General features: G+C 39.6%; 1 protein-coding gene across 1 annotated transcript; it reads right to left on the reverse strand.

Annotated features, from left to right (window-relative positions):
• Window positions 1-3,161: 3,161 nt before the first annotated feature.
• Window positions 3,162-18,758, reverse strand: map7d2a (MAP7 domain containing 2a). Its single transcript, XM_059351098.1, has 17 exons — window positions 18,222-18,758; window positions 15,710-15,802; window positions 15,170-15,250; window positions 15,011-15,088; window positions 13,953-14,116; window positions 13,657-13,753; window positions 12,680-12,769; window positions 10,206-10,312; window positions 9,099-9,214; window positions 7,900-8,255; window positions 7,675-7,822; window positions 7,423-7,588; window positions 6,695-6,799; window positions 6,513-6,563; window positions 6,260-6,299; window positions 4,063-4,705; window positions 3,162-3,965 (listed from the first exon to the last, which is right to left on the reverse strand). The coding sequence occupies exons 1-17, from the start codon at window positions 18,256-18,258 to the stop codon at window positions 3,707-3,709; spliced, it is 2,631 nt and encodes an 876-aa protein (XP_059207081.1). The 5' UTR covers window positions 18,259-18,758; the 3' UTR covers window positions 3,162-3,706.
• Between the last annotated feature and the right edge of the window lie 93 nt (window positions 18,759-18,851).

The raw sequence follows: 18,851 nt of genomic DNA on the forward strand, positions 1-18,851 counted from the left end.
AAGCAAGTCTGAAGCGCCACCTACCGCCGCGGAGTGTGTACTGCATGGAGGCCGCTGGAAGGCCACAGTATTGTTTGTTCTTTCTGCAAACGAATCATTTTATCCTGTGAATAATAACTATATATTCCAGCAAAATATATAATTATTTTTTAAATCAGAATATGGTTTAAAAAATACTATTATTATATTAACTGTCTGAACCCCAAAAACCTGCCAGGATTGAAAAATATGTTTTCTTGAAAAAGAAAAAAAAATCCCCCACAATACACACAGATTTTATCACAGAAAGAAATTGCATTATCATTATAATTTGAACTTTCCATAAAGACATTTTTTCAGTTCTTCTCACATCAAACCTCCTGAAAGAGATATTTAGAAATTAGAAAGCTCTTCAACAACATGCAAGAGATTTCTTTTATTGGATTTAAAAAAAAAACAAAGTTTAATTAGGTTAAGTCAACAGAAGAACATGGATGACATTTCTCAGTAAATTTTGTCTCCCTGTTCATGTTAGTTTTATCAATTCTCTGCTGTATACATATGTCTATGTACTTTAGTGTTATGATGTAATCAATGTTTATGAATAGCCTGCCAGGCTTTATAGCCTCAGAGCTTCTTGTTTACTTGTGCAACTCAGAAGCTAGTGCATTATGTTGGTATTTATACTATACTGTACATTATTGCACGCTTTAATGTAGTCTACATTTTCTTCTTTTATGAATAAGGCTCCTTTAATTTTATACTCAGCTCACCTGGTAGCAAAAAAAAAAGTACAGCCGCCAAAATGACAATAAAAGTTTAAACAAACACCTTCCTATATCTTCAAAACTTCATGAGGTTATTGTAAGATTTATTGCGTGGCTGTTATATCAGACAGCTAGCTGTGTTTATGTTTTATGGAGGTTAGCAACAACAATTTTCTTCTCTGAAGTCTCCCATTCCGTCCTCCATCTGACTTCATGTTCATGTTCCAGATAATCATCTTCTCCCCATGTTTTCTATTAAATAACACACCAACAAAAACACAGAATTTCCAGTTTTACATTTTATTGTTTCCGATAACTATGTTATGCCCATGCTAACCATGCACAATGTCTACAGTAATTACATAACTTAGAGATGAGCTGATTGTTGAAATATGGTGGCTGTATATACTGTGTAATTTCTATACTCATCTGCTGTTCCCTTTGCAAAAAAGCATAATTTTAGTGAATATGGAACAGCAACGTCTGAATATGTAAAATATACATATATATATACTGTATATGGCTACTTCACTTAAGACAACTAAAAAGCCCCTGTCTTTCAAGGCTATGTATGTATTGTCTAAAGAATACACATTAATGTCACTTTATAAATGACATAATCATTTGTACAAGCTGTTGGCATAATTGTCTTTTGCAGCATGGCGGAGATGAAATATTAAACTAAGGTTCAAGTATAACAGGTAACACACACATAACTCCAGTGGCCAAACGGAAGTAATACACAGAGATTGTAAAATTATTTTCACAATTTGCTAATCAATCCCTCATAGGCATCTCTACTGTACTGAAATTACATTTAGATGCAGAAAATGAAAATAAAAATGCAATTATTAGTAATTCCACTGGATAATTCCTACACAGTACAACATGATGGAGGAAGGAAAACTTTAACAGCATCTCTATAGCTACAGGGCACATTTCCAAGTCGATTGTGAAGCAAACATTCCTGCCCTAGTGCACTTCAGTTTTGCACATTAACAGCCAGAAATTCATTGATTGGAATCTATACATTACTGTATGTTTAAAATATTAATGCATCCATTAGTGCTGTGCCTTGGAAACCCTTTACATAGCAAGGCACATCTACAGAAAACTTTTTAAATGGCATGTAGCTGCTGATATGTCACTGAAAATCCTTTTTTTAACCAATTAAATCGTTGAGAAATTGGCATTTAAATAATCTTTTATGAATTACTCAATTATTGTATTTTGCAGCAGAGTCCCAGTTAGCAATTCACTCTAGTCTGCAACAAACATGTACTAAAGCTATGCGCCTTCATTTGTGTTGATGCTAAGATTTTCTCAGTGCGCAAACATTCAGCTTTGGATTCATCCTCCTCACACACGTGCAGCTAGAAAGCCCCAGTTAAAGATTAAAAAAAGGATAAAGGGAATCATCTCATTGCCATTAAATCAAAAAAATCCAAACAATGCCACATGGTTAGGCCTTGTGGGATTAGGAAAAGTGAAGGAGTTCTGCTGGAAATTCAATTTGCAGCTGGATCAATCATCAACACATGCATGATTAACATTACCTGGGAAGGGCTTTTTTGAAGTATTAAAAATGAGGCTCTCGTGAAAATGAAATAGTCATGCCTTTCCCAGCAACAGGCTGAATTTAAAGGTTTAAGGGGAAAGGCAGAGGTACAAATGCAGTCATCAGTGCTCTGAGCAGGCCTGAACTGGGGCCCAGTGAGGAGTCTGCAGGGAGAATTAGAGATTCTTATCATACATTAGCAATAGCGTGTTTTCTAAATGTCTACAATATCCAAAACCCTGATTTTTGTCTTCATTTTCATCATTATTTTAATAACAAAAAACACCTCTCTATGACCGTCTTGCACACACACAGTAGACTCATACTTTCAGTGGTCTGGTGCTACGTGATTAGAATACAGAATATATGTTTTCTTTATATTGCAAGTCATGGTTTTATGCTTTGTTTAAGTCAATCTCTATGGCTCTATTTCCATAACTGTATTGACACCATGGGTGGATCATGAGACAGCGGGCCCCTGGGCGCAGGCATGCCGAAGACCCCGCCACCATCTTTCCTCTACAGAGGAGCAAAACACACAGATTTTATAGTTGTTTAGCAGTTGTTTTTGTTCCTGTTTTGTGTCTCTTTGTCGTTATTTTCTTTCCCTTTGGTTTGGTCTTTTGGAGTTGTTTTGCAACTTCTTGCAGTCCTTGTGAGTCCCACTGTAGGGGATTTGAGTCACTTTCTAATTGTTGCTGAATTTTTATTATTCTTTTGTCTGGGGTTGTATTTCCCCTTGTAGTCGTTATTTGGTTCTCCTTGCAGTTTGGTCTTTTGTTTGTTTGTTTGTTTTTTTGTCAGTGGTTGTTTTGCATCTTTTTGCCGTCCTTTTGAGTCTCCTGGTAGTTAATTTGAGTCACTTTGTAATTTGTCTTTTTGTCCTTATTTTTTTCTCTGGGTGCAGTCATTTTGAGTCACTTCATGTCTCTTTTTAGCCAATTTAAATCTATTTAGAGTTGTTTCTCTCTTTTTGTAGTTATTTTTTGTAGTTTTGCCTTTGTAGTGATTTTGATTCTCTTTATAGTTACTTTGTGTGTCTGTCATTTCGAGCCTCTTTCTTGTTGTTTTGCCCCTTTTAGCAGTCTTTGCCAGTCTTTGTTTTTTGCAGTGGGTTTGTATCTATTTGTAGTTGTTTTTGACTCTGTGTGGAACTTTTGTTTCTTCATCATTTTGACTCTCTTCCCGGTTGGTACCTGTCCCTTTAAGTGACATTTTGTAGGAAGAGGACAGCTGGTGGCTTACACTTTTCACCCCTGTGCCCAGTGGGCCCTCTCAATAATCCATCCATGATTGACACGGGTGCACACACTTAAAGTGCAGCATCCTGTGAGTGTGTGTGACAGAAAGAGGGGAAAAGACAGGCAAGCGAGATAGGAAGAAAAATAGAGAGATTAACACACTACTGGATGCTAAGTTTATTTGAGGATGGCGGCGTCATCCCAATAAGCTTTGAGTCCGACATGGGACTAACAACACCCTCAATGAGGTTCTTGTTGCAGTCGCCTATGTTGCCCTCAGAGGACAGTTTTGGGTAGGTGACGCTGCCTGTCAGGTCCATCAGGTCTTCCAGAGCGCGGGTGTTACTCACACTGCTGTGCTGGATCTCGTTGACTGGTGAGAACTCTGGGATTGAAATCAGTTCTTCCCTTGAAGCAGGGCTGGAACATATAAATAATAATATAACGTGATTAAACATTTGTGTCCTTGAAGTATGTAATTACTTCTATAATCCTACAGGGTTACCTGATGACTCACCTGACCTCCATAGACTGCACCTCATCACCGGATCCCTTCACATCCAGCGGCTCCAGCTTGATGACAGGTGGGGATAGGTGTCCCAGCGGCAGGGGGGCCACAGGGGGTCTAACAACCTCCATCTGGGGCCCTCCTTTAGCAGCTGTCGTCACACGTTGGCTTTGCTGTTTGCTTACCTCAGCAGTTACATGGCTTCTCTTCAAGGCACTTCCTCCGCTGTTCACGGCTCCATTCATCATCCCACCATCCTTTTTGAGGACTTTGGCATCTGCTGTCAGCTCTTTATTTATTTGGTCCACTGCTTTAACATGTGCTCTGTGCTGCTTGTTCACATTCATGTCCTCCTCTCTCCCCTGCTGCTTGAGAACGCAGGCTTTGCCCTCTCTGCCATGCTCGTCACAGGCTTGCTTGGCGTCTGGTCTCTTGTCAGGAACACTGTGTGTCGGTGTCACTTTTTGAGTGTTGTTTTTGACTTGCAAACTCTTCTGAGTGTCCATCTGTGCTGCAGCTGCAGCTGCTGTAGCTGCTTCTTTCTTCACAGTAGCACATTCCTTTACTGTGACCTGCTCTTTAACCTGAAACCCAACCTTTTTGATTGCTTGCTCATTCACCTGAGTATTAGATTGAACCGTCTTTACTTCACCTGCAGAGAATGAAAACATCACATTGGCTTCACTCTATTCGGTCTGTCCAGGTAGCATCAGCTGAATTTCGTTTGAGTCGACTTGAGTCTGTTCTTGTTCCCAGAAATGGGAGATGTCACATAAAAATAACAGTGGTGGAAAAAGTACACAAGTAAAGATACTCCTGGTCAAATATTACTCTTATACAAGTGAAAGTTGTTCAGTCAAATTTTTTACTTGAGTTATCCCTCTGATCCCAAGCTATTTCAGGATGTGTTTTGCTCTTTTTACATTTTACTCACTGTGGCCTTGTATTTCACTGCACCTCTGGAATCAGCACATTCATGGCTAGAAGTATGAACATCTCAGATATGTCTTCTGTGCAGAATAACACAGTTATAATGACATAAATCATAAAGAAAGAAAAAATGTTGAGTTGAATTATAACATTGAATTTCTCTGACAAATTATATGTCCCTTTTCCAAGTGCCACAAGTGTCATGAATATTGGAAAAAAAAATTGGGTCTACATATGCTGATATATTGAACTACATATTGAACTATTTCATTTTTACAACCTCTACTTACAATCTCTCCTGTCCTCTCCTCTCTGCTCTGTGTAAACAGCCAGCAGTTCCGTCAAATTTTCAGTGAATATTATTCAAATTATCGATTGAAGCAGGAAAATTAATCACAGTTTCCCAGTTGTGTTGAGGAGCGCAGAATCAAAGTTTTTTTTTTTTACAGAATCTAGTTATTCCAAACGGTTTATTTTTGGTGTCGTTTCAAATGGGACATGTGAAAGTGTTTTTTTGTGTTTTATGCTTTGATCCGTTCAAGGACTGTCAGAAAGTTAAAATTTTGACGATAATGCCTGTTTCTTTCTATGATAAACAGTGTATTTTCGGTGATCATTCAAATAAAACATACTTTTCAGGTTGAAGTTCAGAGGGGTAAATAAAGTACTAAAGTAAATGTACTTTGTTACTGTCCACCTCTGCATATTTTCAGCATTATTGATACTAACTGTTGACAATGGCTCAATTGTAAATACCCATATCAGTTGAGAATTAACACTGGACATGCCGAATAACGTGTGAGCTCACACTGTGCAGAGCAGTCCCTGAATAAATCTACCAAGGACATTTTCAAGAGCAGCTAATTCTACAGTCAGCTCCCCAGGCACTGCTCTACAGTAAAAGGTGCCCTATCAGCAACAAGAGGAAAGACCTTGGCTGGTTGCTCTATATTCCAGGAAACACTGTAAAACCTATTTCAAAATCCATTCTTCAGAATAGCCAAAGCCAAAGCATCAGACTTATTGCATAACAACACAATAACAAGGAAAAATATTGGCATAGGTCCGAGACTGAGATTCCACACAAGCCAACTCATAAAAATTGAGATTACGGTACTGCACATGCTCAAAAAAACGAATAAATGAATCACATCATAAACCATGCATGCCCTGTTTGCATTTTTACAGCTGCAAGGCATACAGAGAAGGGCAGAGTAAGCAGGGGCAGCAGGCAAACGCAAGTATCTGCAGGGCGACTGAAGAACCAAATACTAACCTGGTGGTGAGACGGGCTGCGTCTCCACCTGCTCCTCCTTCTGGTTCAATGCAGAACAGAGACGATCAAGTCAATCAGGACACAAAACCAAAGTATCACCAACGATAAAATTTAATAAAGAAAACAACAACAGAAAGTCAGATTTTTAATAAATTAAAAGTTGAAAAATATCAACAATCAACAATCAGCAGGTGCTTAAAGGCAGCGGGACTACTGTATGAGAACGGAGGGAGGGGGGCGTCTCTTACAGTACCTTCAAGTCAGCTTCACCCTTCCTAGTTCTCTTCATGATCTCCTCAATTCTCTGCAAAAATAGAGAAACAATCAATCACAGTGTGAAACCTCAAGAATTCAGAGTTGAAAATATTTAAAGTGCAGCATGCAGTGAATGCTCGGGCTGTCCTTTCTTAGGCGGGTATTTCTGTTTAAAATCACCTTTTTTCTTAGTTGTCTTTCCTCTTCTTCTTGTTGCTTCTGCAGCTCTCTGTCTTGCCGCTGACGTTCTGCGTCCTCCTGAGCCAGGACTTGGCTTTTTTCTTTCTGTTAAGACAGACCAGGCAACTTACACAACATGCAAAAGATGTAACACATGTAATATGATGTAACATTCATAAGAAAAGACAAGAAACAATTCAAAATCAAATAAAGCTAAAACTGCCTGGCATTTTAACCCTCTGGAGTTGCTGATCATGCCGGCATGATTAATCACATGACTTCTTTATGATGTCATGACATAAAAACAAAGCAATGTCCAAACCTGCCATCAACTTCCTTCTAAACTTCTGGCTTGAAACTCCATGTTAGTTTGTGTTTGATGATGATAGCCCAAGTAAAACTGGAGATAAGGTCAAATATATTTAGTATAACAAATCTAACCAGATGTTATCCTCGATGTATGTGTTATATGTTTTATTTGCAAACTGTGTTCACATTTGCAACATTTAAAATTCTTCATTGAGCATGACTGTGTTTTGGAAAGTAAAAAACCCATCAATTTCAAAATTCGATTTTATGTTTTTTTGGGTTAAAAATGTTGATGAAAACAATTAAACCAACATGGCATGGTAAAAAAAACACTTTAAGCGGTATATACAGGCAAAATGAAAATGATTCAAAAACAGCCAAAATAGCCCCAAAGGGTTAAGATCTCTCTCATCTCTCACCTCTTTGTCCATCTGAGTCTGCAGCTCCTTCTCCTGCTGCTCCTTCTTTCGTTTGTCTTCTTCTTGTTTCAGCCTGTGAAGCTCTTCCTCCTTCACTTGTTGAGCCTGTGCCTCCTGCTGTCGCTGCTCCTGTGCGAGCTGCTTCCTCCGCTGCTCTTCCCTGAGTCTGATCAGCAGGTGCATGCACTTATTAAAGCCATTTAAAGAATATTCAATGCTGTCTTTCATTCATGTTTTATTCAACAAACTCACCGCTCTTCTTCATCTTGTTCCCGCTTTTTCTCCTCCAGTTCTTTCTGAGCTCGAGCCTGGCGCCTTCGCTCTGCCAGCAGCCTGGTTGCCTCCTCTGCGTTTGTTGTGCCAGCTGCCACCTTCCCCGTGGACGCACATGGTGCTGCCTCTGTCAAACACAGACAGACTGGTGTAAGATGAGTGTACTACTAATTCTTAATTTAGCAAAAGGTAAAAACACGTTACCTTTTTTCTTGTCTCCATCCTGAGTGTTGCTCTGCGTCTTCTTCTCTGAGGAGTCCACTTTGGGGGACATGTGCTCCTTCCTGACTGGGGACTGATTTCTTTCAGATGTTTCACCTTTGAGATGCTTGTCCAAGGTTTCACTTTTAGATGATTTGGATTTGGCGATTTCATTGTTGACCACATTCTTCTCATTCGTGCTGTTGATGTCTGTATTCCTCTTCACCACTTTGGATTGGTCGCTGTTCTTGTCTTCTGCCCGCAGACCATCAGGAGACAGGTGTGAGCGATGTCTTGTTGGAGAGTAATGGTACTGATGTGAATTGCTAGGAGACTGGGAACGCATTTTAGATGCCAGCCTACACACAGATAGAGATGTAGAAAGAAGAAGACATTTTAAGATAATACTTTGTGAACAGAATTTGACCTTTCCAACAGTCCTCCTAACGAAGCTTAAAATTGTGATATGTCTGTCAAAATCACTTTATTCTAATGTTTTCTAAAACCTCACCAAAAATAAACAGTTTGGAATAACCAGATCCTATTAAAAGCATTAAGTGCCAAACAGTCCCCATGACAAATCTTACATTAACATTTAGACATTTAGTCATTTAGCAGACGCTTTTATCCAAAGCGACTTACAGGAAAAAAGGGGAACAATCAAGGTATAGTGCAATAAGAGCCATTAGTGCAGCAATAAGTGCTAGTGACAATTCTTTAAGGAGTAGAATTGTCGTGTGGTGCCAGGAGAGAAGATGCTCAGTGAAGAGCTGGGTCTTCAGGAGTTTTTTAAAGGTAGAATCTTCACTGAAAATCTGACTGAATTGCAGGCTGTTTACACAGAGCAGAGAGGAGAGGACAGGAGAGGTTGGAAGGTTGTGGAGAGCCAATTTAGTTTTCCTATATCTATGACATTTGTGGGCACTTGGAAAGGTGTTGTATATATAAATTCCATTTTATTCCTATTTAAAAAAACATAACTTTACCAGCATATTATTGCATTTTTTATGATTTATGTCATTATTACTGTGTTGTTCTGCACTAAAGACATTTTTGAGTTGTTCACACTTCTAGCCATGATTATGCTGATTCCATAGAGGTGCAGGATTTATATATTCAGTGATATGTGACACAGTGAGTAAAATGCAAAAATATAGGTATCAGCCACTTTTGTCCACCTTTCACCAAACAAATAATCTTACTTGGAGGTAGTCGGGGAAGCCAAGTGTCTCGTGACACTAGCAGGGGATTCGGATCTTCTCACAGGGGATCCACAACACGGAGAACCAGTTCTTCTCTCCCTGCGCAGCCGCTCTTTCTGTAAGCAGCGTTGGACAGATTAAAGACACAAGATCTTGGAGCTTTTATCCATTAAAGGAATACTTCACATGTAATACGATCATTTGTTTATCAATTACTACCCCTGTGATATTACCTTGAATTCTTGAAGAAAACAAAGAATCCAAAAACTGAGTTATTTCTCAATGAATTGTTGTAAATTGGGGTTGCATTCAACATCAGCAGATCAAAACATTTATTTTCAAACTGTCACACAACTCGTGCAGTACAATCCAAATCTCATTTATGCTGTCTTCTGTTCACTAAAAAAACCTACTTTTGAAAACATTTCCTCTGCGTCTTGCTGAGCACAAAAGTTGCACAATGTCATGTGAGAGAAGAACCTGGTCTCACAGAAATCCGTGAAATAGCCACGGATTTCGCTTAACTCAAAATCTGTGGAATAGCCACGGAATCGCTCAAATTTCCGTGAAACTGACACGGATTTCGCTACAATGCAAGTTAATGACAGTCATATCCCGTGGCTATTCCATGGATATTTTTTCCTATTGGTTTGTTCCAAGTCACGTGACTTTCAAAGTTCCGGCGGTCAGAACAAAAAACATGGCGGACAGTTCTCTCATTTTTAGTGAAAAAATTAATATTTTGACTTTGTTTCTGCATAAAAATGGATTTTGATCACATTTCTAGCGAGAAATATATGTTTTATTTTCTAAATATTCACTCAGTGAATGTACATGATCACTTTGTGGTGAAGATCATGCCAGAAAAATATGACTGTCATTAACTTGCATTGTAGCGAAATCCGTGTCAGTTTCACGGAAATTTGAGCGATTCCGTGGCTATTCCACGGATTTTGAGTTAAGCAAAATCCGTGGCTATTTCACGGATTTCTGTGAGATCATGTTGGAGAGAAAGTTTCTTCAAGAATTCAAGGTAAAACAATTTTGCAGGTGAAGTATTCCTGTTAGTCAAGTACGTCAAGGTACGGCACATGTGCGAGTTCTGACCTTGGGGGTGTTTGGGGTGGACTGAGATCCTCCTTGAAGTCCAGCTCTGTTGTGATCTGCAGGGTTCAGCGAACCACGGAAAGGTGACCTGTGAGGGCTGCAGGGCGCTACATGATGACAAACACCATTCTCATCAAATCAGATGATGGCAAATCACAAGTGACAGAGGGATAGTGATACAGTAGCCAGGGGAGGGGCTGGACTGGCTAGTGTGTGCTGCACCCAGCTGGAGCTTACAGACTCTTTTCTTTAGCGAAAATCATTTAGCAGGTCAGCTGCATTTTAGGGAAACATGCAGCCATGTTTCTTTTGTTGAAGTTGTGGTAATGAGCTTTTGGTTTGGGGAGAAAACCTGCAAACATTCAACTTTAATCTAGAAAATGTTACTTTGTCGCATGTTGAGCTTTGTCCAGATCAGTTCACAGCACCTCTGTCCCATCGGACAAATCTGCCAAAAAAGTAATTGATCTCCCAGAATTTGATTAGACCAAACTGAGGGCAGGGTATTGACTTTGTCTTTGAACTGTCAGTATGTCTGATTCAGCAACAGTCAGACAGATTGGGTGTGTCAATGCCTTTATCATCTTTAGGAATTAATCCTGAGTCTGTATGCTGCTATGCAGTGTGATACAAGCACACACATGCCAGCACGGTGACTGTGAACAATAATCCCAAATCCAGTTCCCAGCATTTCTCTCCTCGCCACACCCAAAGACAATGACAGCAAACGAAAACATACACGGACCAATCACAAAAGCAACGGCCCCACACATGGATCACATCGCACAACACCAGAAACAGTCTTCTTGCCATCTCTTGTAACTTCTCATCCATCTGTCACCATCTGTAAAGAGTAATCTCTGAAGAGTGCAGCCCCCTCAGGGGGATGACTGTATCTGTGTCTATTTTATTTCTATTCTAGGTCATGTGCGATTATAATCTCCAAAAACCCTCTGCTCTAGGGATCCAGCACCACTTAGCTTCTTTCATTTTGAAAGGTTATCAAAGCAAAAATACTTGTAACGCACCTAAAAAACTATTAAAATAATACCTCTAGTGTTTAAGATCGTTGAGATTATCAAGTCATTCTGATTCCGTGTCCTTTAGCCTGTTTGTAATTACTGAGAGGTTACTAATCTGGAGAAACTAATCCGGACCTCTAGGGAAAATTGAAAGAGAGAGTTATGCATAATGAACATATGTGTTTACTTAAAACATGTCACATAGCAATAGCATAGGAATTTAACCCTCTGAACCCCAGAGTTTTTTTTTTTAAAAAGTGTTTTTTAAAAAAGATTGCCAAAGATACACTGTTTGTCATGGGAAAAAAGGCATTGTGGTCAGAATTTCACCTTTCTTACAGTCCTTGAACCGATCAAAGGTTAGAAATGTTTCTGTTAGAAAAAGTAACCAAAACGAAGCTTAAAGTTGTGATAATTCTGTCAAAATCACTTTATTCTACATTTTTCTAAAACCTTGCCAAAAATAAACCATTTGGGGGAAAAAACTGTTAAAAAGCAACACTGTAAAGCCATGATTGATTCTGCTGAGATGAACGGTCACGTGACAAATATTCACTGAAAATCTGTTTACACAGAGCAGAGAGGAGAGGACAGGAGAGGTTACAAGTGGAGGTTGTAAAAATGCAAATAGTAATGTGTTTAGCATGTGGAGATATAGAATTAACTTTTGTCTATATTCATGACACTTGTGGGCACTTGGAAAAGTGTATTTTTAAAAAAACTGAGAAATTCGACTTGAATTTTTTTTTTTTATGATTTATGTCGTGATAACTGTGTTATTATGCAAAAAATATATTTACAAGGCCACAGTGAGTGAAATGTAAGAAGAGCAAAAAATGCCCTGAAACGTCTTGGAGTTCAGAGGGTTAAGGAGAAAAAAATGTTTCCGCCAACAAGATTCTGCTGATGCTGGTGTATTATTATTGTCCTCTTTTATCTGCATGGTGGTCCACTTGCAGTTATACTGCAGTGTCTGCCTCTACAAGAGAGGAAAGAATGAAAGTCCCTTGAGAATATCAGGGAAGGTGGATATGTTTCAGCTTGATTCTGCATGAGAAATTAGGTTAGATCATAATAAGACCTTTTTGTAGATATTACAGTAAATTCTCCTGCACTGTTGATTTGCATCCCTCAAGCCTTTCTCCACAGTGTTGCACTTCCACACTGACTTAGAAATATTAGCCACTGCAGCAGAGCACAAACACAGCAACCACACCAAAGCCTGCAGACCACTCAGATTACTTTGCAGAAAAGATTAGAAAAGAAATAAGATCTCATTTGCACAAACAACAGAGCCGCTTAACATGCATGCGTCACAGAAACAACATGTTTGCCTTTGTTTTGAGTTGAAGTTTCAGCTCGCCAAAGGGCCAACAAACACAGACATGATAACTATTGGATGAACAGGAAAGGCCAATACATTTGGGAGGGCAAAGGGGGGCTTAACTTTACCAGATTCGCTGACAGCAGGAAGGGGGGAGGCAATGCCATGGGAAAAGGCGGAGGCAGCAGAGAAAGGGAGTGGGGCATTCTCACTGTCACCTATAGGCAGCGGGCGGAGCAGAGCAGAGCAGACAGAGCGTTATGAACAGTTGATCTGAGCAATTCCTCATCCAGCTGTACAGACCTGGATGGGAGTTCACATACGAGCAGGGATGCTGTGGTGTAATGTAAACAAAACATGCATTTTGTTGGTCTGATTTAAAGCTCTGTACTTTTTTAATAAATTGACTTGAAATTTTACTGTGGTAGACAGTCATGCATGCAGATGATGTCTGTGTGGTTCATTAAAATGAAAATTAAACAGACATCATCTGCGTGCATGACTGTCTACCACAGTAACATTTCAAGTTTTTTTTTAGTCCTAAACTTTCAGTTTCTAGTATCATCAAGTCATAATTAACTCTTCATCCAATATAATGCCATTTAAAGGGCATTATTTGTCAATTAGGTTTTACAATTTCGTTTTCTGCTCCCTTTTATTAAGAATTAGAGGGCAGTGGATCTTTAAGGGGGAGATAGCAGGTCAACAATAACAAGTCCGACTCGAGTCCAGGTCATATTACTCTGAGTCACACCTCTGTATATATATTTAGTGCTACATAGACACCAGTGCAGATATGTAACTCCATCCTGTCTCTGTGGGAAACCAGGAACACATTTCTGTTCATGCGTACTTCAGCAGCCAGGTTGTCAGCAATGATCAGGCCAAGAGAAGGGTCTCCTTCTACATACACAAACTGCATACACACACACACACACACACACACACACACACACACCGTCTCACAGAAATACAGAAGAATGTAATCCTTCTGGATAACTTTTCTTCCATATCCTGCTGCTTTTCAGATTCACATCATTCACACTTGTCTCCCATGCCTCTTATATTCAGAATCGTCTCTTGCAGCTGTTAGCTGTGTTCTTACCTGCTCCTGCAGGGCAGCCTCTGCTCCAGCGTTTGGTCCTTTGCTCCAGCTGAAGGCTTCGCTCCAGAGAGCGTTTCATAAGGGCCTCCAGTCGCTCCTGAACACAACACAGCAGAGCTCATCTTTATTTGAACACTGTCACATCACTACAGGCTTTGTTTATTTGTCATTTTTAACACTGCTCAGGAGAAAAGACACATGGATGGATCTTTTACATATATTGCACACAAATTAGACACATAGGCAATAGTCCTTTCCTCATTCTTCAAGACATTTTTTTGGTTAAGTTAGCTGACCCTGTCCTCCTCGAGCTGTTGCCTCCTCTTCTCCTCCACTGCAGCTCTGCGGAGCTCCTCTTTCTGCCTCTGCTCCTCCAGCCGCCTCCAGCGTTCCTCCACTGTGCGCTCGTACTGCAGCCGAGCTCTGCGCTCCTTCTCCCTGATCAGCTGCTCGCGGGCCGCTGAGAGAGACAAGACAAATTATCCTCCAGGTTCCATAGATAAAACATCAGAGTTAATGGGCCGATGTTGTTGCCGGTGGCTTTTTACTATTCAGAATATACTCTACACCACAGAGGACAGGGCGGATTGTGAGACAACAGGCCTCTGGGCACAGACATGCACAAGGCTCCACCACCTCTCCTACACAGACTGTGGTGGGTTTGTTTTGCATCTCTTTGTAGCCTTTATGCATCATTTCATGTTTTTGTTTCCCAGGTAGTCATTTTGTGTATTTGTTTGTTGGTATGGTGTCTCTTTGTACCCATTTGAATTCATGTGAAGTTGTTTTGCATTTCCTTGTAATTGATTTGTGGCTTTTTTTTGGTCATTCTGCATCTTTCATGGACAATATATGTTCCTCTTAGAGTGACTTTTTGCCAGTGAAGGCCAGAGGGGGTCCCTGACATTTGGATCCATCCATGCATAGAAGAAATAAAAGTCAACAATTTGATTAATACAGTTTAAACTGCCTTTAAAATTCCTTTTTGTGAGTATTTTTCATATCACTAAACATATAAAATCTTTAACCTTTGTGTGAACTTTTAAGAGTTATAGTTATTCTGTATCCGTCCATCCACTCTCCAGACTATCATGAAGATAGAAATCCTTGTCATCATGAGGCAGGAGCTGCATGATTAACTGACCTACTTTTGTGGACAATTCTGTGTAACAGTTAGCCTGGCAAGACCATCCTACCACGTGAGTGACATAGCTCATCATATCAAAAATCTCAGTGAACTCATCTTCTACTAGCTTGCAAAGTCATTCCATGACCAATTAAACCGTGGAGAGAAAAATGTCATGTTGAGGGAGGGAAACTTCACTGAAAAAAGGAAGAAAAGGACATCACCTACCCAGGCTTCTCTCCCTCTCCTCACGTCTCTCTTTGGCTAATCGCATCCTGTCGTCTGTTTTCATGTAACCCTCCACAACTGCAAAATGAATTAAGATGTCAGAGAGCAAAAAAAGCAGTGAAAGGAGAGAGAAAGAGCTATTTAATAGAAGCAACTTACTTTGTTTACCTGCATTTGCTGCTAAGTGTGAAGGTGATGCATGTCCGTTTATTTGTGGCTTCTTCTCTGTGTTGGATGGAGCTAGGATCAGCATGACAGAAGGACAGAGAGCACACTTTGTCCAAAGAGGAATAACATCAACGCCACAGTACTGACCTGCAGTGCTGCTTTGTTACCAGCAGAGGGGAACATATCTGCAGCTCAGCGTGGGGGCTGCTCTGTGTTAAATGCGTTGTGTTGCAAAATGCCAAGCAGCCCCATGCCAAGGGCAAAAACTGCAGCAATATGCAGAGAGGGGAGGAAGCTGTCCTTGGTGTGATAGTCACTGTACACATGCTGAATGCTTCTCTCAGTTATTATTGCTGCTGATAACAGAGCAACACTGAAACACATGTAAAATCCTGGAGAGTTATATCATGCATGCTATAATTGTTCTCTTGGTGAATGTGCAATAATCCAAATAATTGTGTGGTCAGTGATTTCCATCCACTTGCAGAGGAAGAGTGCATCATGTGACAGAAGCTGGAGAGGATTACTCACTAGTTTTCCCGGTTCGGGCTGGAGAGCTGTGACCGTTTGTCGGAGATCTCTTCTCAGGAAGTAGAGTGATGGACGGTGGGGCCATCTTTTCCCCTAAAACAAATAAAAGAATACATAGAGTATGGTGAGTAAAAGGTGTGAAAGGAGAAAAAAACACACAAGGCAGTAGTGGGGTGCACAATATTTATTTTTTTCTGCTGATACCTATAATTACCTGCTTGTCATTGCCATTACCAATACAATAACCAATTATTTTACATTTTTTGTATTTTAAAAAGAAGTTCATAAGCTGTAAGTTTTGCACATCTGAGGTAAAGAAAGGGTAGTGAGCACAGATGGACGATTGAATACTCAATAGTTTTGATCAAATCTGACATCACTTTTTTCTAGTTATTCAAAAATAATCACAAACATACTTTGGCTTTTATAGAGCATTCTGCCTATTCAAATTAAATGCTTTGACATCGCTTAATGTACCTTATTGGTAGATCACAAACCAACTTTAAAGGTGCATAAAACCACTTACGGAATCAAGTGTAGATGCTACACTTGATATAGAATTAAAGCAATTTGTCTTTAAATTATTTACCAATATTTAATTGGCTGTAATTTCATTATCTGAAAAATATACAACAACATACACTTATCATTATGAGATGATATTTTTTAAAGTAATTTATTTATGTATTTAGGACCTAAGTTATAGAAACTTTAAATGATATAACTATTCAAAATATGATAAATATGATTTATCATTATTTTGTGATACTTTAAAAAAAACTTATATGAAGCAAGTATGATTAATACATTGTATGTTATATCAGTATATATCAGGTGACATAGGGGAATTAAATAGGCAAAATAATTGTTGGAATAATCTCTTATGTTATATGTATGTTAAGAGCTGTTAAGACTCTCAATCGTCATAGAAAGAAAAAAAAGTTTAATTCCACAAATTTACTGACTACTGACTCAGTATGTGCAAGTCATTTGCTGAGGTAATTCATGTGGTCAAGTGAACTACTCTCTCTCATTCAGGGCGTTTATTGTGTTATACTGGCGCTGTGTGTGTATACCTAGCTGACGACACTGAGGCCTTCTTAAATATGTTTTGGCTGATGTCAAATAGGAATTATGCTTTCCTCGCTTAAACTTTTATTCCCTGCTGAATTAACATATAACTGTACACATTCATCCTTTTTTCAATGTGAACATGTTTTGACCTATAATTAACTCAGTAGTATTTACTGTAGCTTTCATGATTTTGAGGTGAATACTCCATGTTATTTTTGTATCTTGCAGAGCTGTCCAGACATTATTCTTGGACATATTACCCTCTAAACCATGTGACAAATCTTCACTGAAAATCAGAGAGAACCTGCAGGCTGTTTACACAGAGCACAGAGGAGAGGACAGGAGAGGTTGCAAGTAAGGATGCAAATAGTTCAATATGGATAGCATGTGGAGATGCATTTTTTTCTTCCCAAAATCCATCACACTTGTAGACACATGAACAAGTGTTGAATACATAAATTTAAATGTATAATACAATTTTAAAAATAGTTTATCAGAGGAATTCCACTTGAAGTTAAAAAGAGAAAAAAAACCTCCCCAGAAACAGCTTGGGGTTCAGAGGGTTAACATGTTATTGTAAAAAATAGAAGCTGCAGGGGAAAAAAATATGTGTACAAAATCCTACCAAAGACATTTTTTAAAAATAAATAAAAATAGGTCTAAAAGTTCCAACATAAAGTGCTTCCAGCAGCCGCATTGAGTCTTTTTCTAGTACTTTCTTAATAAAGTAGTGAACTACTGTGACAACTTAAAGTCTTTTCTCGTGTCTGGAATAGTACAGACTTGTACAATTGTCAAATTTGATTATGGACCTTCAGGGAGGTTTTCTCATTCTTTCAGGGCGTGGAGGGTAAATGCAACATGAGACAATGACCCAATCTTTAACCAACACAAAGTCATCACACAATGGTTTGATGCTTCCTAAAACAGACACAGTAGGAAGTAATCCATGGGTCTGCCCTGCGTCCTCTCTCTCTACCCATTTGAACCCTTTTATCTGATTAAGTCACGTCACTACAAAAAAAAAGGCTACACTCGCAGCCTGATTCTGCTTTAAAGAGACACTTATTAAATCTGTAATGTGATATCTCCAGTGAGAAAATGAAAAACAATGAGCTTGAAGAAAGAAGCACACAAAAGACACCCGAGTTGTCACTTTGATTTAAAAAACTGGAAATAAAAAAAAAAAAAGCTTTAGGTCTAAGATTTTGGGTTTATTATAAAGGGAATAAAAATGTTCAGCACTGAAAACAACCTCAGCGAATTAACAAAACATTGAAGCCGGATGACGACTGCACAGCACAGCAACACGCACATAAAGCAGTGGAAATGTCAATTGCGTCATTCATGAGTCTGCTTTAAATCGCGGCGCAAATACAACAACAAAGCCCGATAGCGTGACGATACCGAGCCTCCGTTAACGTTGCATGAAGCTTACCTGTTATTGCACCGGATGATGTGACTGTTTTCGCCATGGTTAGCTGTCACAGGCACAATACACCCCGATGAATGGACGCGCTGTCACCCCAAAACACTCTGCAGTGATGCCAATGCAGCACAGGTATCCGCTTCGCTCAGCGTCAGCAGCAATACGCGCAGCCACAGCGGACAAAAACAACCATGCACCATTCAACTGGAGGACCTGAAGGTCAATGAGCAGGACAGGAGAGTCTTGTGTTAATGGATGGATTGATGGATGGAGGAGAGAGATGCTGGAGCTGGATGATGGTGATGCGCACACAATCGAGTTTACTACCGAGCACCACACTGCGCGTCGCAGCGTAAGCCCGCCCTGTTTCCAGACTATCAGCACATTACCGGTAGATGGGGGGAGATTTCCTCTCTGCACACAGCTCAGCCGGGTCCAAACCAAATGAAGCTGGCTTTAAAGCCATGACGGGCAGAAGGACAACACGCAGAATCAGAGCGTGCTCGCCTATAGGCCGAGTCTGCACCCATTAATCAATGCAACACTGTAGCTCTTTCCTAACTAGATTTTATCAATAAAAAAATAAGGTTGTAATCATATAAACTGATTCATCACATACTTTGCTCAGAGGCCGACAGA

The sequence above is a fragment of the Centropristis striata genome, chromosome 15, assembly GCF_030273125.1.
Source record: "Centropristis striata isolate RG_2023a ecotype Rhode Island chromosome 15, C.striata_1.0, whole genome shotgun sequence".
NCBI classification, from domain to species: Eukaryota; Metazoa; Chordata; class Actinopteri; order Perciformes; family Serranidae; genus Centropristis; species Centropristis striata.

Bases quoted from the DNA above. Each gene is read 5' to 3' on its own strand.
- map7d2a (XM_059351098.1), bottom strand. From the start codon at position 18,258: ATGGCGAAAACAGTCACATCATCCGGTGCAATAACAG. The intron at 15,251-15,709 runs GTGAGTAATCCT...TGCTGATCCTAG, and splicing joins AGCCCGAACCGGGAAAACTA to CTCCATCCAACACAGAGAAG. The intron at 8,256-9,098 runs GTAAGATTATTT...ATCTGTGTGTAG, and splicing joins GCTTCCCCGACTACCTCCAA to GCTGGCATCTAAAATGCGTT.